The sequence below is a fragment of the Triticum urartu genome, chromosome 7A (genome assembly GCF_056163025.1).
Source record: "Triticum urartu cultivar PI428250 chromosome 7A, HENAU_Tu73, whole genome shotgun sequence".
NCBI lineage: Eukaryota > Viridiplantae > Streptophyta > Magnoliopsida > Poales > Poaceae > Triticum > Triticum urartu.
The window spans coordinates 8,194,594-8,220,703 of record NC_141879.1 but is presented as its reverse complement, the minus strand read 5'-3'; the positions used below and the strand labels follow the sequence as shown (position 1 = coordinate 8,220,703).

General features: G+C 43.0%; 1 protein-coding gene across 1 annotated transcript; it reads right to left on the bottom strand.

Moving 5' to 3' along the window:
• Positions 1-19,140: 19,140 nt before the first annotated feature.
• Positions 19,141-21,715, bottom strand: LOC147956819 (uncharacterized). Its single transcript, XM_087537597.1, has 2 exons — positions 21,062-21,715; positions 19,141-19,684 (listed from the first exon to the last, which is right to left on the bottom strand). Exons 1-2 carry the CDS (start codon positions 21,664-21,666, stop codon positions 19,141-19,143), a joined length of 1,149 nt encoding a protein of 382 aa, XP_087393723.1. The 5' UTR covers positions 21,667-21,715.
• Positions 21,716-26,110: the final 4,395 nt, after the last annotated feature.

Sequence of the window (26,110 nt, the reverse complement as noted above, 5' to 3'; positions counted from 1 at the left end):
ATTGATTACTTCACACCGGCAAAACCGAGAAGTTAAATGTTCCTTTTTCACGTGCACATAGGGTTTTACTTGCACATATAATTCTCACTAACTTTAAATGCATATTATTTCATCTCACGTTGCAACGCACGGGCATATGTGCTTGTTTTAGTAAATTCTAATGGACACTTGGCTTGTATCTCCTCGTTACTACTTATTACATTAGAATCCTTAGCCATGTTTGGTTCCTAAAACCAATTTGACCCTCATTGCAATTTTGGATGTGAAGTATAACCGAAGTTTTAAATAGCGCGCTAAGCCTCTTAGCGGCGCACCTCTTGTAAATGCTATAGCGAGCTATTTAAAATGTTTGCTCATGTGTTTGGACTAAAAACCCTTAGTGTAGGACCTCTTTTAAACGCTATAGCGGCCTATTTAAAACCATGAATATAACAGCTTCTTATGTTGCACCCATTTCTCTTTTTATTTTGCACCCCCCCCCCCCCCCCCCCACACACACACGAGAATAGCTCTAGTTTCAATACTATTGCAATTACACATTATTTAGTCCGTTCCAGTACTGTTCACGGTGTGATTGTTTCTAGGCCTGTTTGGTATGTATTGATAGCTTTCATTTAAGCTATGTTCTTGCTATCAGAAATTTATTCCATTCAATACAATGAAAGCAGGCCATCACCTGATTAGCAAGTCATATGTTTATTATCGTATCACACTGGAATTGGCCACATTACACCAATTAAATTAACCGTACTCCATAGCGAATTTGGGATGCTCACACCACATACTACATCACCAGAGAACGGAATTAAAAGAAAATGGGAAATATATTTATTGTTCAACGAGAGGCCGGAAAGGGAAGAAGGTTAGATTTGGGTGCCGTCAAGAAGTGGCAGTGAAGAGGGTTAAATAATGAGAAAATTGCTTCTATACCATCGACAACATCTACACTGGCTCATTTGCCATCCAACAAGGCTCTTGTTCTTACCTCCCAACGCAAACAAATTATATTGCTTATTTGTCCTGGCCATTGGTCCTCCATTACCGAGTCTCCGTTTTCCTGTCAGTATTCTCACAAAATCCAATTTTACCCTCACTTTAGATAAAAATAAACAAAAACAAAATTTAACTCACGCACGGACCCGACCCTCCCTATCTCCACGACTCCACGCATGCACCCGACCTTCCCCAATTTCCACGCACGCACGCGCAACGACGGCCCAGCGAGCTGCAATGGAGGAACCGTCGCCGGCGCCACCACAGCCCCTATCGCCGCTGCCATGCCGCCGTGCCTCAAAGCTTCAGGTTGCTGATCATGGGAGGACGACAAGGAAAGCACATAGGGATATCAGGCCGGAAAAAGGAGAGGTGGGAGCAGTGGTATGAAGGTGGAGAAGGCGGCACGCCAAGAGCGACAGGTAGCAGAAAAGGCAACAAGATCAGAGAACGAGACCAGGCCCAACCAAGCAATGATGGAACCCAAAAGACCCTCCGGGAGGTCCGCCCAACCTTGCAATATGTGCATGGTGGGGTGGCGGTGACACAAATGTAGTAGATGCCCTTTCCTTGCAAGTAATAGCATTTTCCCTGCAACAGATTACAGATCACGTATTAAAGACATGTATGAGAAGAATGAACTGGATAATAGACAAATAACAGAGTGATCAGTACAAAATTCATAATAGGCTAGCTGTAATAAGCACGGAGTCGTGTTCAATTAGAACATACAACATCCTAGTGACACGATAAAACGAGGCAAGAAATCGACAACATTGGAGTTGCATCTAATATCCTATTGTAACCTGGATAATAATAACAATCAAATCCAATAGTGCTTGTCTTGTGAAATTGCCTCCTCCAGCCTTACCTTAAACATAGTGGAAACACAAATTAGGGAATGCAGTGAGTTTTTCAGGAAACAATGTAAGATGGCTTCACGCAGAAGAGATCCAAGCAGATGACGTTGTCTCTGTCGCTGGGTCTCTTATGCAGCTATTTAGCTGACAGCATGCGTGATGTGATGGTCTCTGGGTCGTTGCATCTCCAAGAAAAAAGTAATCTGGATCTATTTCCATTCGTATCAATTAAAAAGTAATGCTTCATGTTGTGCCGCCGCCCAGTGTTCCTATTCCTAATCCGCCTAAGGCCTTGTTGGGTACTAGTGTATTTTAGGGAATTGGTGGGGATTATCCCGGTCAAACCCCTAAATCCCCACATATCCCAAAACACCGTTTGGTTCTAGTGTATTTGACATGTTTTATCCCCATATTTCTCCACAAATCCCCAAGCTTTAGTGCATTTTTCTCAATACCCAATACACTACCACTACCTAGTGGATTAGGGATAAATGGGGATTTAAAGGGATTGGTGAAGGTTGGGGTTTCACCCAATCCCTGTGGGGATTATCCCCACCAATCCTCTCAAAACCCCTAGTACCAAACAAGGCCTAATGGTTCTTGGTGTGGTGAGATGAGAGAAGCCATGGAAATACATGAAGAGAAAAAGGCAGGATTCCGGCGTGCTAGGAGGATATATACCTGACGGACGGCGAGTGGAACTGGAAACAGAGGGGACGGCGATGATTGCGGCTGAGAAGGCGACGGCGATGATGTGGTGAAGAAGGCGATGGCGACGATCTGCGGTGGAGACAGTGGCGGCGTCCTCCGGCCCCGTCCGTCGATTTCGTCTTCGCTGTGTGCCACGACAGCCGAGAATAGTCATCAAGATGGGCTGCCAAATCTGGTTAAAGCGGCAACGTGGTGCTACCTCGATCACCCACACTCTACCATCGCTTGTTTTTGTTTTATCTCTTCTATTGCTGCTGGCTCAATGAGAAAAAGCCCCTACCGGTATTTCTTCATAATTTTGAAAAAAAGGCCAAATAAAAATGTTTGTCAATTTTAAAACGTTTTTACCTTAAAAATACTCACAAATTAAAATCATGCTATTAAATTTGAAAAAATGTTCAAGAATTTACAAAAACATGTATAAAAATGCATGAATTTTAGAACTTCCCTCAGATTTAAAAATTATTCATTATTATGAAACTGTTTACAAATTCAAAAATATATTCACATGTTTTATTAAAAAGGTCATGTTTTAAAGATATTCACGAATTTGGGAAAATGTTCATGAAATTAAAAAGGAATTAATAATAAAAAGGGGGCGGAAAAAAACCGATTTGTGCCCAATGTGCTAATAGGCCGGGATATAGGATTTCTCCCTAAATATCTCTCGACTTCTCTCGGTTACTAATACTAACTCCCTATAAAATAAAAGATTACTGATTCCAATCATTAAAATGAGAACTGTTTGTACGAGTGTAGAACAAAATTGGATAAATACATAGATGATCTGCTACTTGATTGATGTAAACAAGCCTTCTCAATGATAAGCAAAATTTGCTCTCATTCGCCAAAAGAAAAAACATTTTTTTTGCGGGGAAAAGAAAAAACATTTGATCGGACCAGATCGACCGTGCATTCCCATTTCCATCCATATGAAACGGAAAACATAACAGAGTCTTGTGGAGATAGAAAGGAAATGGGAAAGACGAGTTCGAAAATCAACTGGTAATCCGCCAAAACACACTTGGCCTCGGGCATAAACAATGGGCGTCAAAACCTGTGAAGCAGCAACTTATCACAGAAAACGACTCAATACATGCGCATCATTGAATATAGCACAGGATGAAAAACATTGTCATGGATGCAGAACCAGGAAGCAAGAAATCGAGTTCAAAACCATCATGATGCATAATTTAAACATGTCCGAAGACCAACATAATTCGTTCCTACCCAAGTTATGAGATTCGATGATCGACAAATACCAAGGTTTGAAAGATTATTAATTATGCATAGGTTGGAGCGTTCTGTTTTTCATACAACAACAATTTATTTCCATTCTCGTTGAAATAACAAAATCACATGCCACAGTCTCTACTGGCTGTCATGGCTCAGCAGTAAAACCACTTTTTCAGCAAACCCGAAGTGCTAAAGGAAACCCACAAGAAATAAAAAGTCAAATCAGCTGCGACATCAAAAGAAAAATCTTTCTAGTGTGGGTTCTTGTTCATCTAGTGGGGTCTGACATATCGCAAAACAGAGAAAACGAAGTTTTGTTCAACCGCCTACAATCAAAACAGAGTCCTGTTCATCGGGAGAGGCGTGGCGAACCGCAAAATGGCCTCCACTAGCTACTATTAATCCACCGTTAACTTCCTACCGCGCGCCTCCATGGGATATTGTTCATCCGCCAACTGCCCACGGCCTCCACGGGGTCCTGTTCATCCACCCTCAACCGACCGGGGTGTGGCGTACCATGTCCCGACCTCCTCTGGGTCTTTTTCATCCAACGCCAACCGCCTACTACCATGGGGTCTGTTCATGCAACCCCAACAGGCTATGGTGGGGTGTACGCGCGCGCGGGAGCAACGATGTTTGTTCATCCACAGTCAGCCAACCGGCTAGGTCAACACGTCTCGCCCAAGGGGTTGGATCGATGCAACTGACTGCTGGTTTCGACTCGACCTTTGTATCATGCGCGCAGGAGCAACATAGACTGTTTATTGAGGGGCAACCAACCGACTAGGTCAACTCACGTCTTGTGCGGGGGCTCGATGCAACACATCGACCGATCAGGCCAGCAAACTATGTACACGCATGACTCTTGCTCGGGTTCAGTAAGCAGCGAAGGGATCGATCGCTCGGGTTCAGTTAACGGCGAAGAGATCGCTCAAGTTTAGTTAGCATGAAGGAATCGCTCAGATTCACTTAGCAGCGAAGGGATCGATCGTGTTCAGTACGTAGTGCGAGGGATCGATTGATCGTTCGGGTTTAGTTTGCGAACGGCTCGCTCACGTTCAGTTAGCGAAGGGCTTGCACACGCACGCGTATGAGAGAAACACCAAACCACGTTATCCTCGGCTCGACCACCCACCGATTGCCCACCGTATACCGGGAAATTCCTGAAAATTCCCTCGCCCTCACTTTTACCACGATTTTTACGTCATGAATGGTCCAAAGAATGTCATGCAGGTCTGCCTCCGGCCCTCTAAGGAAGAAAACCTCATTTTTTTCATATAAGTAGGAGCCCACCACATCTGTGTTTATACATGTTTTTGTCACAATTATCTTCATGGAAGTGTCACATCCGTGACAGAAAAAGTTTTCGTTTGTATAATAATGTCATTACTACAAGGATATCGATCTATTGCAACAAAATTTATTGCTACATCTATCTTTTGTTGCGATTGACCGAAATATTACCACAAATTCACCGGTTGTGGTAATAGGATGCACATATTGCCACATCTGAGTGTAGGCGCGATAAATATTCATTTTGTTGCAATAGGGGCCTTGTATTGCAACAAAATGCGTCATCGTTGCAATATGCCAGCGATATTGCGACAAACAAATCCCGTTACGCGAGGCAGTCATTTTGTTGTAATAGAGGCTAGGTATTTGAACAGGAAAGCTAGTCGTGATAATATTTGGAAAGATATTGCAACGTCTGTGTGGCGTTGCGTTAGTTAGAAATATTGTTGCCAAAAAATTGGCTGACCATTGCAACAAAATATGTATTTGTCGCAATAGTGTATATTTTTGCCTCCATTTCCTTGTTAAAAGTGACCTTTTTTGTAGTGTTTTTTTGCCAATCATCCAAAAGAAGTTGCATAGCAACCGCGGCGCCTATTTATACTGCTCTCTCCGATCCACAATAAGTACTGCAGTTTTGAACTAATGTTGGACTAAGATTAGTTTAAAATTGCTAACTTATTTTGGACCGGAGGGAGTACCATATGTACTTAGGCTTGACTTGATGGTTTCTAAAGAATATCGTGCCACTAATAGAAAAAGGCCCATTTGTCCCGGTTCCAGAGGGCTGGGTCGAGACTAAAGGCCCCCCTCCTTTAGTCCCGGTTTTGTTACGAACCGGGACTAAAGGCCCTCCACATGGCTGCTGTCTGGAGCTCCACCTTTAGTCCCGGTTACCAACCAGGACTAAAGGAATTTTTACAATTTTTTGATATTTTTTTAATTTTTTTCTCGATTTTCAAATGTTTTGAATTATTTTACAATTTATCTCTGATCACCCCTCATCACTGCTCAATTTAACCTCTAATCTCTAATCACCCCTCATCATTCCAAATCATCTAACTTCCCGGCCGGTCACCCATCCTCTCACTACTCCAGCCTGAGCACGCTTACCTTCCGGGTTCTATTTCCTCTCGTTTCCAAGTCTGCACTTGTTGTTTTCCTGACAATAGTAAGATGTCAATCCTATTAACCCTTAGGAGTTTAGCTTGAGCATGAAGTCACACGTTTCACTGTTTGAGTTTGAAACTATTATTCTAAAATACAATAATTATTTAGTAACATTAATATTTCTTGAATAAGTAGTTTGACCATAGTTTGACCAGATTTGACCAAAATTCAAAAAAACTAAAATAATTATTTAGTATCACTAATATTCTTGAATAATTATTTTGTAACACTAATACTTCTTGAATAATTATTTAGTAACACTAATACTTCTTGAATAAGTAGTTTGACCATAGTTTCACCAGATTTAACCAAAATTCATAAAAAAACTGAAATTTGAGCATATCTTTTTTCCTTTTAGAATTTTAGGGTTCTAAAAAATTGCAAAACAGGCTAAGGCCATCAAAATTAGATGCGGATTTTCGTCCTGAACATTTTGATATATAATTCGTTTTTTTCCGACATCGTATGCAAAAGTTATAGCCGTTTTACTTTTTCATAACACTTTTTTGCAAAACATGTCCAAATTTAAGTTTTTTAATTTTCGTAACTAGTAGATGTAGTAATATAACTACATCTCGAAGGATTTTATTTTTTGAATTTTTTATCATTTTTTTGTTTTTTTCAAAACTGAAACAACGATACATGGGGGGGGGGGGGTAGAGTTTGAGACACGAACCCCTTTAGTCCCGGTTTGAGACACGAATTGGTACTAAAGGGCATTGTACCCTTTAGTCCCGGTTCGTGTCTCAAACCGGGACTAAAGGTCTAATCTTTAGTCCCGGGGACTAAATGTCTCATTTGAACCGGGACTAATGCCTTTAGCCGCTCGAACCGGGAATAATGCTCACATTAGTCCCGGTTCATAATGCAATCGGGACTAATGTGTATATTGAGCTGTGACCAAAGCCCTGTTTTCTACTAGTGTGCCTAACTGGGAAGAATAATCAATACACACAATTGTACCAGGCCAACAACTCCCAACAATGAACATAACGGCGTCTGGTTTGTGTGCATACATATTGTCCCGTCATGACTCAACCAGTAGCATCTAGTTCTACAAGTTGGAACACTCTTCCTTCACATTCAAATTTACGAAAGGTGAAAATGGAAGACAAGCTAGTCTTGAGAGATGGTACATGAACATAAATATAATGTAAAGTAGTATGAGGGAATAAGAGACACCAGGAAAAGGAGGGGCACTTATATATGGACCATGCACCGAGCTGGTTCTACAAGTGTGAGTCTAACAGTCAATTCATGATGGTTCCCAACATAATTGAGTATCGTGGCATGCAACTGATTGACGATGTATATGGTGCTCTTAACTGTGTTGGTGAGGTCGCCAACGATTAATTGGTGAAGGTCTCCTTTGACTACAACGAGGGGTACTCGATGATGGAGAATGAGTTGTTGTGAGATGCATGAAAGGTCGTATTTGCAGACTTTGTAAGCATGAGGCAAGGGGGCTCAATGTTTTGTCAAAACATGTGTGCTTTGTTTCTTGAGCAAATATACATCGCGTCTTACAACTTGCATGTGATCCATGATCGCAATGTGAAGTCGCTAGCCCATCAGCGGTACACCATCTCCAATCCGTCATGTAGGCAATGTGGCCATCGGGCTCGTCAACCATGGAAGTCGTAAGTTTTGCTTCTTGTTGCTCTCTATGTTGGTCAATTCATTGATTCACTCAATGTTGAGACTTGATAATCACCATGTTGTATAACCCAGACATGTTATCGTGTTGTACCATAGGACTAACGGGAAGCCGTTTACGTTCATATATTGTTGGATGAAGGTCAAGGGGCACAAATGCCGGGGGGGGGGGGGGGGGGCTTGTGCCGATTTAGACTCGAGTATCATTGAATTCGAAAAACTATATTGTTGGATGAAGCTCAAGGGGCACCACTTTATAGCTCAATTATGTTCCTTCTCAATTAACAAAACTGTATTTCCATCCAGGTGTTTCGTAGTTCTTGTTTAAACGATACTCCTCTACAAATATGTCTATCTATATGACATTTTTTATGGATATATTCATACGACATTGCTAAGAGTTTAAATAAAGTTGTAGAAGACGATGAATCGTCTCAACCCTCCAGAGGAGAGCCCGTAGAGTTTATATTGATTGTATGAGAGAAACCCTCTCATAGGGTGTTTACAGAGTTCGGTTGGAATAGAAGAAATGATAGAAATTTAAACAACCTAACCAGCTCTATCTATCCCTAGAGATATACTTGGAGTACACTTGAGGGATGTATACGAGAGAGAGGAAGGGGCATGACATATATCACTTTATAATGTTCAACACCCGCCCTTCGCAAGTTGAGATTATGCTTGAACTCTTCAAAGCTTCTAACTGGCAATGCTTTGTTTTGAACCCATCTGCAAGCCGGACCTTGGAGGGAATGAATCTAATCTCTAACTGTTTATTCGCTACTCGTTCTTTGACAAAATTAAAATCTATCTCAATATGTTTAGTCCTGGCATGAAACACTGGATTAGTAGACAAGTACGTAGCACCAAGATTGTCACACCAAAGGCACATAAATTGACCTTGTGGAACTCCAAGTTCCTTCAACATAAACTATACCCAAATAACTTCAGCTATTGCATGTGCTAATGCTTTATATTCTGCCTTAGTACTTGACCTGGAAACAATGGCTTGTTTCTTTGCACACCACAATATTAAGTTTGGACCATAAAAAATAGCAAACCCACCAGTAGACCTCCTATCATCAAGACAACCAGCCCAATTCGCATCGGTGAAGGCACTAACGTGAGTAGAGGAGGATTTTCTGAAAGTCAAACCAAGACTTGATGTACCCCTTACATACCTTACAGGCTTAGAATAGGTTTGCTATTGTCCAATGAGTAGTGGTGGGTGCATGCAAAAACTGACGAACTTTGTTCCATGCAAAGGAAATATCAGGTCGACTAAGACTTAAATACTGAAGAGCACCACCAGTGCTTTGTAACTGGTATTATCTTCCTGATTCAGGAGTCCCCCTTCTCTTAAAGTCAAAGATTCTGAGCTGGATAAAGTTGTTGGTGAAGGCTTGCAATCTTTCATGCTAACTCTGTTCAATAGATCATTTGCATACTATTTTGTGACAGCTGAATAACATCTCTGATGTTCTCAACTTCAATACCTAAGAAGAAGTGCAAATCTCCTAGATCCTAGAGAGCAAACTCTGAACTCAAATCTTTGAGTAATCCTGTTATTGCCTCATTAGATGAACTAGTCATAATAATATCATCAACATATATGAGAACAAACATGGAAGCCTTGAACTTGTTGTAAATAAATAGTGAGGTGTCAAACTTTGATGGAACAAACCCTAGTGTTTGCAGCTTTGTACTTAGGCGAGAGTACCATGCCCTGGGGTCTTGCTTCAATCCATACAAGGACTTATCAAGCTTATGAACATGAAAGGGTCCATTTTTATCCTCAAGTCCAGGAGGCTGTTTCATGTAAACTTCATCTTCTAGAACGCCATGAAGAAACACATTCTGCACATCTAGCTGTCTAAGGCTCCATCTGCTGGAAACAACAATGGATAATACAAGACAAATGGAGGCAGCTTTGACAACCAGACTGAAAGTGTCCTCATAATCGATACCATATGGTTGCTTAAAACCTTTGCTACAAGTCTGGCTTTATAATGGTCAACAGTGCCATCTAGTTTTTGTTTGGTCCTATAGACCCATCTGCAGTCAATTAGATTTGTACCTGCCTGACGAGGAACCAAGTGCCAAGTCTTGTTTATTTACAGTGTGGAATATTCCTCATCCATTGCTTGTTTCCATCTGGGATCACCAAAAGCTTCATTCAAAGTATGAGGTTCACTTGATACATAGCTTAGACCAAATTTAGAAATATTCTTGTATTTATACGACTGATAACTCCCCTCTGAAGATGTGTGCATCTTGTGTAGTCGAAGCAGCAGGAGGAATCAGTACATCAAATCTAGGTGGAGTCGCAGGAAATTTTGGTGCAGCAGAATGAGCCGCAGAAGATCCACTAGCTACAGTAGGAGGCGATCCCGAGGCAGATGCTCTTGGTGCCCCACAAACGGCTGGGGATGTGCCATCGCCAGCGGCGGACACCCTGGACAAGGAGGCGGCGGCTACCGTGGCCCTAACAGCTATGGTGGTGGCGGCAATCCGGCGGCTACAGTGAAGGTCATCCTCACCAAGGAGGCAATGGCTACGGCGACAACTACCATGGCTAGAACGCGGGTTATGGTGGTGGCCATGGCAATGGCCATGGCGGCTACAATGGAGGCTACAACAACAACAATCAAAATCGTGGTCACTATGGTGGTGGTCCCTCACAAGGGTATGATGGTATTTCTCAAATTTGAAAAAAACTAACCATATTACAAAAGATTCTGAGTGGGGCTATGCAGAGGATAATTCCAGGAAGAAGAAGGTAGCGGTTGTCGTTGACACTTCCTACATAGTTTACACAAATTGGTACGCCGACACGGGTGCCATGGATCACATAAATGGTGAACTCGAGAAGATCACCATGCATGAGAGGTATCATGGCTATGAAAATGTCCACAACGCTGATGGAACAGGAACGGAGATAAGCCATGCAGGTTAATGGAGGAGGAATATTCCACACTGCAGAAAAACAAGACTTGGCACTTGGTTCCTCTTCAGCCAGATACAAATCTAATTGAATGCAAATGGGACGCAACCTGGATCAAGACCTCCTTGGAGAGATTGTTGAGCAAGTATGCAAAAACTTGTTGATTTTCCCTAGCCTAGACTATGTACTCGGGGTTGATGATGATCTGGTCCTTGCCCTCTGCATTCTTGGTGTTTAGGATTTTCGGAGGCTTGGGAAGGGATTTATCTAGATAGTCCTACATGCTTGCAGTTCGGATATGCGATAGCACTTGCCCACGCCATAAGATATAGTTTGTTCTGGTGAGTTTTTAGGATACTTGGGAGTTGAGGCTGAAGGTGTTTCTGGAACTAGAGGAGGACGCCATGGAGGAAGGTTGCTAGCTTGACGAGATGGAAGATGTGGCTCTGATACTATGTAGAAGATGTTTAAGCGTCTCAACCCTCGAGAGGAGAGCCCGTAGAGTGTATACTGATTGTACGAGATAAGTCCTCTCATAGGGTGTTTACAGAGTTCGGTTGGAACAAAAGAAAGGATAGAAAGTTAAACAACCTAACCAGCTCTATCCATCCCTAGAGATATACTTGTAGTACACGTGAGGGATGTGAGAGAGAGAGAGAGAGAGATGTGACATATGTCACATTACAATGTCCAACATGTTACAATGTTCGACAAAAGTAACAAATATCAGTACATACAGTTGGTAAGAAGACTATAGAAGCATCTTAACTGATTGACAATTTTACATGTCACACTTATCCACCCGTTTCTCTTAGGACCTAACATAATTTTTCAGAAAATAGATATGAATGTTGAAGAGTACATCTTCCCCAAAGTGGTTGCTAATTCCTCCTGGATAGAAGATATAGAAAGTGGAACAGAAAATGCTAAGACATGAGTGCAACTTAGCATGCTAAGGCTCTACAAATGCTGAATTTAAGACCTCATTCATGGTCGACTTGGTAATGAGAGGGTAAAAACCTCAATGTTGATTTAGAGTAATGAAATGAGGATGCAAATTTGTAACTATATATATACATGGGATGAGATTCTCATCCTATTTAAACAAGACATTTTTTTTTATCTTCTGTGTAGTTCAATAAAATATCTCTAGCGTAATCAAGGATTTTGATAGACATCTGTTGTCAATTCTATATCTTGCGGCGCAGCGAAGCGCGCCCTTATGCTTCTAGTTTTTTCTATGACCCATGGAAGGGTCAAGTTAGTCTCATCTTTGTTACCAATGGCATGACAAAGAGGTGGGTGCCACAAAGGAAGAAATTAGTCAAAGGAGACGACAACAAGGTGAAGACCTGACCGCAATCACTAGTGGCACAGCCACAATTCCATAAAATTTAGTGCCAGCCTTCGAATATCGAATCCGGATAGTTGCACATACCTAATTTTTCCTGCTAAAATCTATAGGAGTTTACCGAAGAAAAAATCTGGAGTGTGTTCCAGAATATATTAATTGCATCAAAATCATATAATTACATGTCTGAACTAGAATTTGAGTGCGAATTCTTGTAGGCTAGCTTCGGCTCTGGTAGGTTGTGCCCCACACCATCTTTATGTTTCCCTATAACCGTCTGTTGTCTTTGTATGCAATTTTAGAAGCTATTCGTGTACTAATCTTCAGGAAATAGCGACATTTAAGTCATACAGGAAATGCACTTTTATTTCGGATAACTCCTAACACTAGACCGAACAGTGCACCATGTGATGCCTCACAACAAGGAGCATCTGCATCCATTACATTACATTTGATGAGTCTTACTACACAAATATGAAAAAACAAACGTTGTGAGACATCACCTGGTGGACGTGTATATGAATGCAGATGCTCGTTGTTTCCTTTTATGGTGCTCGCTCCAACTGTTTGATATCTTCATTAACTGCCTCCCCATGTGCACTGCAAATTTCCGTCAGCCGATGTAGGCCGTTGATATCCATCCAATGCACTTCATATAATTGGAGAAGAGTTGTTCACTCTTGAGTCCAACCATATAGTGATGTACGAAAACACACATTTAAACACACTTCATGTGCAAGCTGCGCTTGAGTCTAGTCATTGGGTTGTTTGAAGCCTATTATACATTTTGAACCGACTTCTCACATTTTGTGGGACTGTGGGTCCACGTTCTTCCACTTTGAACTAACTTAAATTGGATGGATCACATCTCAAGGAAGTGCATGCCGGTGCTTTAGTTCCTAACGCTCAAGTTGGTGTCTTGTTTTTTTTTCAAAAAGGAGGTTAACCTCCGGCCTCTGCATCGCATAATGCACACAGCCATTTTATTAAAAAACAAGGTCCACAAGTAGTCTCGAGCAAACACAAAAGGTCGTATTGGAACAAATGCCACATGCGGCCAAAAATAAAAAAGCCACAACCGGCTATAATAGAAGTAGATGCCTACACAACTATCTTATTACTGGACCGCCATCCACATCGGTTGTAGGTATCCCATGCAACCATCTCCGTCGGTTACGCACAGTATCCATATGCGCCCTGTGGTCCGTATGGCTTAGCAAGGATCACATACGGATCCAAGTAGACGCTCTGAAAATGACCTGCAAAAAATTCGTGATATTTTGTCTGTTAAAAGCAACATCATTCCGACAATTCCATAAAGCCCAAAGCAAAGCACATGCTCCGACTCTAATCTGTGCTGCTGTCTGGGTCGGTACCCCATCCAGCCAGTAATGAAGTAGGTGTGCAATCGAAATTGGCGGAGTGACGTTAAAAGCCACATGTATAGTTCTCCAAAGTAACCTAGCAAGCGGGCATTTTATAAAAAGATATTCGATTGTTTCGTCCCGATCACAAAAGCAACATCTTTTACTTCCTTCACAATTATGCTTAGCTAGATTATCTTTGGTTAAAATCACACCTTTGTGCACGAACCACATGAATACCTTTATTTTCAATGGCACTTTAATCTTCCACATGTGAACCGACCTTGGAATATCCCCTGTATTGATTAAATCCGTATACATGGATTTAACCGTAAAGGCTCCGGACACCATTAACTTCTAGCGTACCGGGTCAGCTGCATCCGACAGGTTAACCTCCATTAACCTTCACACAAGATGCAGCCATATATTCCAACGTGGACCTATAAGCGCCCGTCTAAACTGAATATTGAGGGGAACGGACCCTAACACTGAAGCAACGGAATCCTCTTTCCGTTGCGCAATGTGATAAAGAGCCGGATACTGTAGCACTAATGGGTCTCACCTAGCCAGGTATCTTCTCAAAACCTAGTACCCTGACCGTTCCCTACATTAAAACTCACTCTGTTAAAGAAAGCAACTTTCGTCCTCATAAATCCTTTCCAAAACGGAGAGTCCGACGGCTGCGCCGTAACCTGTGCCAACAGCTTAGTGTATAAGTACTTATTACGCGACAGCTGAATCCACACTCCCTCAATCTCTATCGAAAGACGATACATCCATTTTCTTAATAAGCATCTATTTTTCACTTCCAGATTTTCAATACCCAAGCCACCCTGGTCCTTCGGTCTACAGATGATGTCCTATTTGGCTAACCTATACTTAGCCTTGTTCTCATCAATTTGCCAAAAAAATCGTGATCGGTAAAAGTCCAATCTTTTCCATACCCCTACTGTTACTTCAAAGAAAGAAAGGAAGAACATCTGCGTACTCGTCAATACCGAATTAATAAGAATTAATCTTCCTCCATAAGATAAAAGTTTGCCCTTCCAGCAACTAAGTTTCTTCTCAAACCAATCCTCAATGCATTTCCGTTCTTTGTTAGTGAGTTTGCGGTGGTGAATTAGGATCCCTAGATACGTGAAGGGGAGCGTACCTAATTTACACCCGAACAACTGTTTATAGTTTTCTTGTTCCTCTTTGGCGCATCCAAAGCAGAACAATTCACTTTTATTAAAATTAATTATGAGCCCAGATAGTTGTTCAAAAATACAAAGCACCAACTTCATATTTCTGGCCTTATCCAGGTCATGTTCCATGAAGATAATGGTGTCATCGGCATATTGTAGGATGGACACCCCACCATCTACTAGATGTGGGATAAGCCCACCTACTTGACCATCTTGTTTCGCTCTGTTAACAAGAATGGTTAGCATGTCCACGACAACATTAAGAAGATTGGAGACATGGGATCACCCTGCCTTATTCCTTTAAGCGTCTGAAAATAATGACCAATATCATCATTAACTTTAATACCGACGCTGCCTCCCTGTACAAAGGATTCAACTTGCTTCCTCCATGTCTCATCAAATCCTTTCATACGCAAGGCCAGCTGCAGGAATGGCCACTTGACTTTATCATAAACTTTTTTGAAATCAACTTTAATGATGACTCCGTCGAGCTTCTTCGAGTGGATTTTGTGAAGAGTTTCATGCAACACGACCACCCCCTCGAGGATGTGCCGTCCTGGCATGAAAGCAGTCTGCGTTGGCTAAACCACAGATTGGGTGATCTGTGTGAGACGGTTCGCGTCCGTCGGATCGTCTGTGATCAGATGGATGAGAGCGTCCCCGCTTCTGCGTCACGCGTGTCCGTTTTCTGAAACAGAGCCCTTGTTTCAGAACCAGCATTCTTGCAACTGGCAGCTTCGTCGACTCGGAGGGCGACACTTCTGGATTTGAGAGAGTGGCGGGGCTAGCGGAGTAGGGCGTTGGGCGTTGGGCGACGGGACCTATCTAGCGCGGTGGCGACGGCGAGGGATTCGTCGGCGGCCGACGTCGACTCCAGCAGGTATGGATCTGAGATCCCCCTCCCCCCTTTCCCCGCATTTCTAGCGATTCTGTAGGTGTTCATGGCGGTTCTCCTCGGGGTGGCTTGATCCATACCACCGAGATGACCACGACGGTGCGACTAGGAGGGAGACAGCTGGTTTGTTTCAGTAGGTTTCTGCAACACAGACTAGTTTAAGAAAGAAAGAAAAAATGATTCAATGGTGAAGGTTTTTTTTTCTGCAGCTGGGTCCTGTTTCAAAAGATTTCTGCAACATGTCTTTTTCAGAAAGAAAAGAAATGTTTTAGTTGTGAAGGGATTTTTTTTCCGCAACAAGGGTCTTGTTTCAGAAACATAGCCCTTGTTGCAGCCCCGGAGGAGTGCCCGACGTTATAGAGTGAGTGGTCAAACATTGCAACATGACCCATGTTTCAGAAACATAGCTCCGGTTGTAGGAAAATGCGTCCGCCCTGCGCGTCGGCCGGACGGAGGACAGAGGAATCTGTTTCCGAAACAGAGGTGTTGTTGCAGGAAGTAAAAGGTGGTCACGCGAGCGCGATGGTCAGATCTGACGGCTATCAGGGCGCTGAACGAACGGAGCTCCATGCGGCGGATGTTTTCAATACAGCCGCCGGCCGACGCGTAGCGACGCCCACTTGCATCATTGCATGATGGTGAATTCTCTGCAAAACATAGCAAATTTAAGATAAGCAAATTAGAAATATGTGACGATGAAGAAATGACAAGAAAAGTGTTGGGGAACGTAGTAATTTCAAAAAATTTCCTACGCACACGCAAGATCATGGTGATGCATAGCAACGAGAGGGGAGAGTGTTGTCTACGTACCCTCGTAGACCGAAGCGGAAGCGTTGACGCAACGTAGAGGAAGTAGTCGTACGTCTTCTCGATCCAACCAATCCAAGCACCGTTACTCCGGCACCTCCGAGTTCTTGACACACATACAGCTCGATGACGCACCCCGGGCTCCCGATCCAGCAAAGCTTCGGGGAGGAGTTCCTTCAGCACGACGGCGTGGTGACGATCTTGATGTTCAACCGTCGCAGGGCTTCGCCTAAGCACCGCTACAATATGACCGAGGTGTAATATCGTGGAGGGGGGCACCGCACACGGCTAAGGAACGATCACGAAGATCAACTTGTGTGTTCTAGGGTGCCCCCCTGCCCCCGTATATAAAGGAGCCAAGGGGAGGGGGCGGCCGGCCAAGGAGGGGCGCGCCAGGGGGGAGTCCTACTCCCACCGGGAGTAGGACTCCCTTCTTTCCTAGTTGGAGAAGGAGAAGGGGGGAAAGAGGAGGAAGAGGGAAAGGAAAGGGGGGGCGCCGCCCCCCTTCCCTTGTCCTATTCGGACTAGGAAGAGGAGGGGCGCGCGGCCACCTCCTGCCTCCTTTTCTCTTCTCCCTTAAGGCCCATGTAGGCCCAATAACCCCCCGGGGGGTTCCGGTAACCTCCTGGTACTCCGGTAAAATCCCGATTTCATCCCGAACGATTCCGATATCCAAATATAGGCTTCTAATATATCGATCTTTATGTCTCGACCATTTCGAGACTCCTCGTCATGTCCATGATCACATCCGGGACTCCGAACAACCTTCGGTATATCAAAATACATAAACTCATAATGAAACTGTCATAGTAACTTTAAGCATGCGGACCCTACGGTTCGAGAACAATGTAGACATGACCGAGACACGTCTCTGGTCAATAACCAATAGCGGGACCTGGATGCCCATATTGGCTCCTACATATTCTACGAAGATCTTTATCGGTCAGACTGCATAACAACATACGTTGTTCCCTTTGTCATTGGTATGTTACTTGCCCGAGATTCGATCGTCGGTATCCAATACCTTGTTCAATCTCGTTATCGGCAAGTCTCTTTACTCGTTCTGTAATTCATCATCTCACAACTAACTCATTAGTTGCAATGCTTGCAAGGCTTGTGTGATGTGCATTACCGAGAGGGCCCAGAGATACCTCTCCGACAATCAGAGTGACAAATCCTAATCTCGAAATACGCCAACCCAACATGTACCTTTGGAGACACCTGTAGAGCTCCTTTATAATCACCCAGTTACGTTGTGACGTTTGGTAGCACACAAAGTGTTCCTCCGGTAAACGGGAGTTGCATAATCTCATAGTCATAGGAACATGTATAAGTCATGAAGAAAGCAATAGCAACATACTAAACGATCGGGTGCTAAGCTAATGGAATGGGTCATGTCAATCAGATCATTCAACTAATGATGTGATCTCGTTAATCAAATAACAACTCTTTGTCCATGGTTAGGAAACATAACCATCTTTTGATTAACGAGCTAGTCAAGTAGAGGCATACTAGTGACACGCTGTTTGTCTATGTATTCACACATGTATTATGTTTCCGGTTAATACAATTCTAGCATGAATAATAAACATTTATCATGATATAAGGAAATAAATAATAACTTCATTATTGCCTCTAGGGCATATTTCCTTCAAAAAGAAACAAAATAGCATGCTATAATGATGTATGAGCGTAGGTTGATCTTGAGATCTATTTTATGTCTATGTATTAGGAAACTTCTTATATCCTTTTATGTTTGGTGTTTCATTCCATTTGCACATCATTTCATCATAAATCTTACCCAGATAAAAATATATTATGTGATGTTATCCTAGCCACACAATATTTATTTGGCGAATGTTCTCACAAAACCCACTTCATCTATCTATTCTAGAGTTCGGACACTTAAACTTAGACTAAACGGCGAAAGTGATTTCAAAATGTGTACCAAGACATTGCTCTAGGATATGAATGAGCTGGCATTTGAACACTGAGCCGATATAACAAATTTTTGAATACCTATCACCCAAAGACATCATTTTCATTAATTAAATATGTTCTCCAACACACAAACCAACAAGTCGATTACTTACTACGCTTGCATCTATAAATAGTTAAATACATACAAACCATCCATACACCCTTCATAAAAATATTATACATAGAAATCACTCGTTCTTGTTCAACTATTGCATTACTTCACTTGTTTTCATACATACAAAAAAGTGCATTCATACTTACAAACATATTTAGAAATTTCTGTCACCAAAGTACAAATCATCCATAGATACATGTCTACTTGTGATCAACAAACCAAATACCAACTATATTGCCATAAGTCCATGGATTAAGATCTATAGGAGACGAACTAGGATTTGAAACCAAGGACCAAAAGCGGACAAATAAGAGGAAAGTACCAAGAGGATTTGAGAGGAGTGTGGGAGATTTACCTCCAGGAGTCGAAATCCCACCAAAAACCTCCTTCTTAGAGCTGAATTTGAGAGAGATTGGGTAATGGGGAGGGGTGGGGGGACCCAAGTTCTTCTCTCTGTCTCTTGAGCCCAGGTTACCAATTCGTTGATCCGCAACTACCAAAGTTAGAGAGATTCTGAGAGATCTTTAGATGACCTGCCACAAATGAAATCTAGCAGCTATGCATCAAGATCATCACAATCACCGGCACAAGGAGAGCATGCTAGGGACAAACCACATAGGTTGCACCCTGCTGTCACGACCCATGAATATGAAGATGTTTGGATTGAATGTCGAGGTGGAGCCATCTCCCTGCACTGGCTTGCCCAACTCAAGTGCAACCCAATGTTTAGAGTCATGGCTATAGCGATATATGTAGTTGCTCCTCCCTCCCCATATCTCTGGGTTCATGCAAGACAATCCCTGACTTCTCTTATCGGTGCTAATGAATATCGCACAATTCTCTAACTTCTCCATCTTCAGCCATGATGCAGGTTCAGTCGATAGGTCAAGGCAGAAGACTTCGAAGGTTGACCCTGTTACTATAATAGGTCCCCGCAAGGCCACCAAGAGAAGCATATCACCACAAATCACCAGCCATCCATTGGAACGATGCCATTTTTTAATCATGCTCGACTCCATAACTGGCATTTCTTGTATGTGAATCTGGGGTGTCAACTGCACTTTGAAGAGTTTGAGATCATTATCGATGCCAAAGACACGCCCTTTGAAGACCACAATTTCACTACTAGGAAAAGGGCTACTAATGGCGCACCAGTTTTGCCTACTAATGGCGCATCACTGGTGCGCCATTAGTATCACGCCACTAGTATTTTTTACTAATGGCGCACCAGTAGTATAGGCCACTGGTGCGCCATTAATATTTTTGAATTTTTAAGGCAGGAAAATAGTAGTGGCGCACCGTCTAACCCCCACCGTGTGCCATTGCTATTTTTGAATTTTGAATTTGGATCTGGATCGTGATTTTTTTGCCCATTTTTTGCTCGTTTTTTGGCATGATATTATTTCAAATTTTGTTCCTGTTTTTGGATCTTGTACGTTCTTTTGCCTTGTTCTTTTGGCGGAGAGGAGTTCGCCGGAGAGGAGGAGGAGGAGGTCACCGGAGAGGCACTCGCCTACATCGCCGGAGAGGAGGAGGAGGTCGCCCAGCCATATATACGGCATAGTAATGGCGCACCGCGGGCAGGTGCGCCATTACTAACTTTTTTTTATTTTTTGATTTATTTTAAATTTTGAAGGCGGGAAGATACTAATGGCGCACCATGGGCAGGTGCGCCATTACTAATTTTTTTATTTTTTTGATTTATTTTGAATTTTGAAGGCGGGAAGATACTAATGGCGCATCATGGACATGTGCGCCATTAGTAATTTTTTTATTTTTTTATTTATTTTGAATTTTGAAGGCGGGAAGATACTAATGGCACACCATGGGCAGGTGCGCCATTACTAACTTTTTATTTTATTTTTTTTGATTTATTTTGAATTTTGAAGGCGGGAAGATACTAATGGCGCATCACTTTTTATTTTTATTTTTTTGACTTATTTTGAATTTTGAAGGCGGGAAGATAGTAATGGCGCACTATGGGCAGGTGCGCCATTAGTAAGTTTGAATTTTTTTGAATTTTTTTGCCTCTCCAGATCTTAAAAGCCCCGTATCTTTTTTTCTGTTAGGTTTTTGAGGATTTTGAAAATCTTTAACGGGGCTTCCCCGGTTAAATTCGAATGTAACTTATTTTCTTTTATTTTTTTGACATTTTCATCATTTTTTTATTTTTTTTAAAACTGAAAAGGCGGTCCGGGGGGTGCATTCGGTGGAAGTGGTGGCCAAGTTACTAATGGCGCACCGTGGCATGGTGCGCCATTACTAGTTCAACTAGTAATGGCGCACCACTCCCACGGTGCGCCATTACTAGTAATGGCGCACCACTCCCACGGTGCGCCATTAGTAGTTTTGAAAAAAAAATATTTTTTTTTACTAATGGCGCACTGTGGATGTGGTGCGCCATTAGTATTTGCACACTAATGGCGCACCAACACATGGTGCGCCATTAGTATTTAGTAATGGCGCACCATCTATAGCCCTTTTACTAGTAGTGTTTGCTTGATTGGCCCATCATTAGGAGAACGTCCCACCCAATATTGACTACCAACACGCGAAAACAAATTGCGTGATCCGATATCGACAATGAGATGTGAGTTAGGTGATGCTAGAGGAGTAGTGAGGGCAGCATAGAAGAGCTCGATGTCCTTGACGACCGGTAGTTGTGGGGATGAGACACTAACACCTGTGAACACATCAACAACGAGGCATGATTTATGTCTTGAGAAAATGAGATGACCATAGGTAGCACCATTGAAGCAAAACCCTTCCAGAGGACTTGGTGGGGCATTGTTTTCACCAAAAATACTATGTAGGGAAATCTCGCAGCAATGATAGGTGTCTTGGTTTGCTATATTAGTGGCATGGCATGGCCGTGTTGGTACCAGGTTGTTGATCACGGGAGGACGAGGACGAAAGGACATAGGGACATCAGGCCGGAGAAGGAGAGGTGGGAGCAGCGGTATGAAGGTGGAGAAGGCGGCACGCCAAGAGCGACAGGTCGCAGAAAAGGCAACAAGATCATAGAATGAGACCAGGCCCAGCCGAGCAATGATGGAGCCCAGAAGACCCTCCGGGAGGTCTGCCCAACCTTGCAATCTGTACATGGTGGGGTGGCGGTGACACAAATGTAGCAGAGACCTTTTCCTTGCAAGTAATTGCAGTTTCCCTGCAACAGATCACAAATTAAAGACATGCATGTATTAGAAGAATGAACTGGATAATAGAAATGTAACAGAGTGACCAGCACAAAATTCCCAATAGGCTAGCTGTAATAAGCATGGAAGTTGTGTTCAATTAGAACATACAAAATCCTAGTGACATGATAATTAAAACGCGGCAAGATATCGACAACATTGGAGTTGCATCTAGTATGCTAACCGTGACCTGGATAACAATCAAATCCAATAGTGCTTGTGAAACTGTCTCCTCCAGCCTAACCTTAAAGCATAGTGAAAACACATGATTAAGGAATGCAGCCATTTTTTCAGGAAACAATGCAAGATGGCGTAGCCAGGCATTTAGCTGAACAGCATGTGTAACGTGATGGTCCCTGGATTGTTCCATCTTCAAGAGAAAAGTGAGAAATTATCAACTACCGTTGGTGATCTAATCTATTTCCTTTCTGATCAACATCAAAGACAAGACGCCCTGAATAATATGATCTCTGGTGCTGCTTGGTGTTTCTCATGGCTCTTGCTGTGGTGAGATGAGAGAATCCATGGAAATACATGGAGCGACCGGGTAAGAGAAAAAAGGCAGGATTCGGGAGGGTATATACCTGACGGACGGCGAGTGGAAATAGAGGGGACGGCGATGATTGCGGCGGAGACGGCGGCGGCGTCCTCCGGGCTCCGGCCCCGCCCGTCGATTTCGTCTTCGCTGTGTGCCGTGCCTATCGGCCACGACAGCCGAGAATAGTTATCATTTTTTTTTGTGAAAAACAAAGTTATCCAGGTGGGCTGGGCTGAACCGTCGACGTTATCAAGGTGCGCTATGTGCGTCGCGGCCCAATTGGCTAGCTTGATCGCCCCACGCTCTTCCATCGCTTGTTTTTGTTTTCTCGCTTCTGTTGCTGCTGGCTCAATGAAAAAAATCCCCTACCAGTTTTTCTTCTTAATTTTGAAAAAAGGGCCAAACAAAATATCTCTGTCTGTTTTAAAACGTTTCATACCTTTAAAGATATTCACAAACTTACAAAATATTAATAAGTTTGGAAATTGATCTCACATATAATAAATATTAACAAACTAAAAAATGCTTATAAATTTGAAAAAATGTTTCTAAAGTGCATGAATTTTAAAACTGTCCACAGATTTAAAAATTATTCATTTATTATGAAACCATTTACTAATTCAAAAAATATATTCACAGATTTTTTAAAAGGTCATGTTTTAAATATATCCAATAATTTGGGAAATTGTGGATGAAACTAAAAAGGGAGTAAAAATAAAAAGGGAGTAAAAATAAAAAACAAAAAAACAATTTGTACCCAATGTGCTAATAGGCCGGGAAATAGGATTTCACCCTAATTCTCTCTACCCTTCTCTCGGTTACTAATTTTAATTTCCTATAAAATAAAAAGATTATTGATTCCAACCATTAAGATGAGAACTGTTTGTACCGGTGTAAACAAGCCTTCTCAACGATAAACAAAATTTGCTCTCATTCACCACCTTTTTTTTTTTGCATGGACCAGATTGGCCGTGCGTGCCCATTTCCATCCATATGAAACCGAAAACGTAACAGAGTCTTGTGGAGATAGAAAGGAAATGGGCAAAGACGAGTTCGAAAATCAACTGGTAACCCGCTGAAACACGCTTGGCATTAGGCATAAACAATGGGCGTCAAAACCTGTGAAGCAGCAACTTATGACAGAAAACGATTCAATACATGCGCATCATCGAATATGGCACAGGATGAGAAACATCACTTATGGATGCCGAACCAGGAGGCAAGAAATCGAGTTCAAAGCCATCATGATGCGTAATCAGGGCCGGCCCCCCGACATCTAGGGGCCCTCGCAGGTATGCCGTATGCAGCTAGCCCATGGCCATGGCCCGGTGCGCAGCCTCGGGTAACAGGCCACCAGTCTTGGTTTTGTCTATGCAAAACATTCAACTAACAGGCATGTTGCGTGCTTAGATAGCCCACAATCGCGAGAATCCCGGCTCCTACTACGGGAGAATTAAGAGTTGCCAGTTTTTTTCTTTCCATCATGAGTCACATATCTTGTTCTTCGCAACCCTAGTAAATTCAGCTCAGCCCCGATCGCGAGTTGCGGCCTCGCCGGCGCTGGGCGGTTTCGACCAAGGCCAGCCATGACTGCTGCAGTACGCCGACAAACTCCGCTCCTCTATCCCTAGGCGCTGAAGCACATGCACATCGTTGAGTGCGTCCCGCATACGCTAGCAGGGGCGGAGCTGGGCCCCGGGCACCCAGGGCCCAGGCCCGGGGCGTGGAAATTCTAACAAGCTACTGTATATGTGTGTTTTTCTGTAGGCCCGGGGCGTGGAAAAGAAGAAAGCCCAAAGCCTGATGGGCTGTCTCGGCTGGAAGGCTGAAACGGACGCACCAGTCCACGATCTAACCCGACGTAGTGTACGTGGCTCCGTAGGCACATGAAACGTTCAGCTCATTGCAAAAAAAGGGAAACGTCCAGCGCACGCGGCCGCCACGACCTAACTATCATCACGCAAGACGGCACAAGCACGGTCGCATCACGCCGCGATTCCAGCGCTCGCGCCGCCGTCCGCCGCCGCGTTGTCGTCCACCGGCCGCCTCCGCCCCTCCCACTTTCCTCCTGCTCCCGGGCTCGCGGCCACAGTCCTCGACTCCTCGTGTCCGACGTTCGCCGGCGTGGACTGTGGAGCGCCATCTGCTAGTCTGCTGGCTGCTTGATTGCCGCATCTTGGTATTTTCGGCCGATGATTTTCTGGTTTCCCGTGATGCTTTCCACTTGTAGTTCTGTCACACGTTCTACATTGTTAATGTGAACTGAAATTTAATTGACATAATATGTGTGTATCAATGTATGTATACAGAATACAGTCATATATGTAGGGTGTTGTTGAACTCAAAGTCTCAAACTTCTTGTAGAAAAAGAAGATGAAGAGATTTGTTTCACCAGTGTCTGCCACGGGGGTGTCTACACCTATCATTTCAGAGAGGGAATCAAGCGGCTGAGGGGATAGAATCGACACGACAAACAGAAACAACCGTAGATGTATTCACAAGTCTGGATGATGATGATATTGTATATCACTTTCAATCATATAGGTCTCGCAAATGGCTTTTACCTCGTTGAAGTGGTAAGGTTTTAGATTTCTATCAATGATAATTGTATCACTCGATGTTTATGCCATCTCTTATGAAATTTTGCTTTTAATTTCATGAAGGTGTTGACTCTTCTTCCACCGTTGATGAGGTTATGCGAGGCACTGAAGAAGCAAACCATTGATTTGGTATTCTTTTTAACACGTGCTGTTCTTTGTACCCCCTGTGTCCCATAATATAAGAACGTTTTTGACACTACACTAGTGTCAAACGTTTTTGACACTACACTAGTGTCAAAAACGTTCTTATATTATGGGACAGAGGGAGTAATTTTTTTCTTTATGTTTTTGTATTTAAAAAATTGAAATTATGTTTTTATATATTTAGTTGTACCGTTAAGCATTGAGTTTAAATTCTAATTTTTTCGTGCAATTAAACCATATTATGTATGGGTATCTTTTGTGGTAGCTAAAAGCCTTATAGACGTTATGTTTTTTCCCTCGTGGTGAATTTTTTTTTGGGCCCGGGGCTTGCTCCAATCCTGGCTCCGCCACTGTACGCTAGTACACATCACACCATTGCCGCACCGAGCGTTCGCGCACTAGTAGAAAAATGGTCATTTGTCCCGGTTCGTAAGGCCCATTTGTCCCGGTTCGTAAGGCCCATTTGTCCCGGTTGGGTAACCGGGACTAAAGGTTCGGTACTAAAGCCCTAAACTTTTAGTCTCGGTTCTTACACCAACTGGGACAGATGGGCCTCCACGTGGATGCTGCGGCGAGCCTAGGCAGGAGGGCCTTTGGTCCCGGTTGGTAGCACCAACCGGGACCAAAAGGCATCCCACGCGTCAGCAGCTGGCAGGAGCTGAGGTTTTTTTTGAAAGGGAGTGGTTTAGGGGGTTTTGGGGGGTTAATTTAAGGTGTTAGCTAGGTAATAGAGAGAAGTGTCCTCTCTTATCTCCGTGCTTGGTTTACCAATGCTACTGCTATGCCTAAACATGGCTTACATTGAAGTGAAGGCAACATGTGGTGCGTGTCGAAAGTAATACTAATCCTAACTTGATCAAGTTTGGATTAGTACTACTTTCGACATGCATCACATGTTGCCTTCACTTCAATCCAATCCATATTCATTTCACCGACTAATATATAATAACTCTTCATGCTTGCATCATGCATCATCATAATAACAAGTCCTAGTAATCATCATCATACAACTTCTACTCGTTATTAATAACAAGTCATACGATCATCATCCTCATAGTCATCGAACCAACCC

Bases quoted from the DNA above. Each gene is read 5' to 3' on its own strand.
- LOC147956819 (XM_087537597.1), bottom strand. From the start codon at position 21,666: ATGTACAGATTGCAAGGTTGGGCAGACCTCCCGGAGGGTCTTCTGGGC. The intron at 19,685-21,061 runs GCAAACACTACT...TTTTCCTAGTAG, and splicing joins CCTAATGATGGGCCAATCAA to TGAAATTGTGGTCTTCAAAG.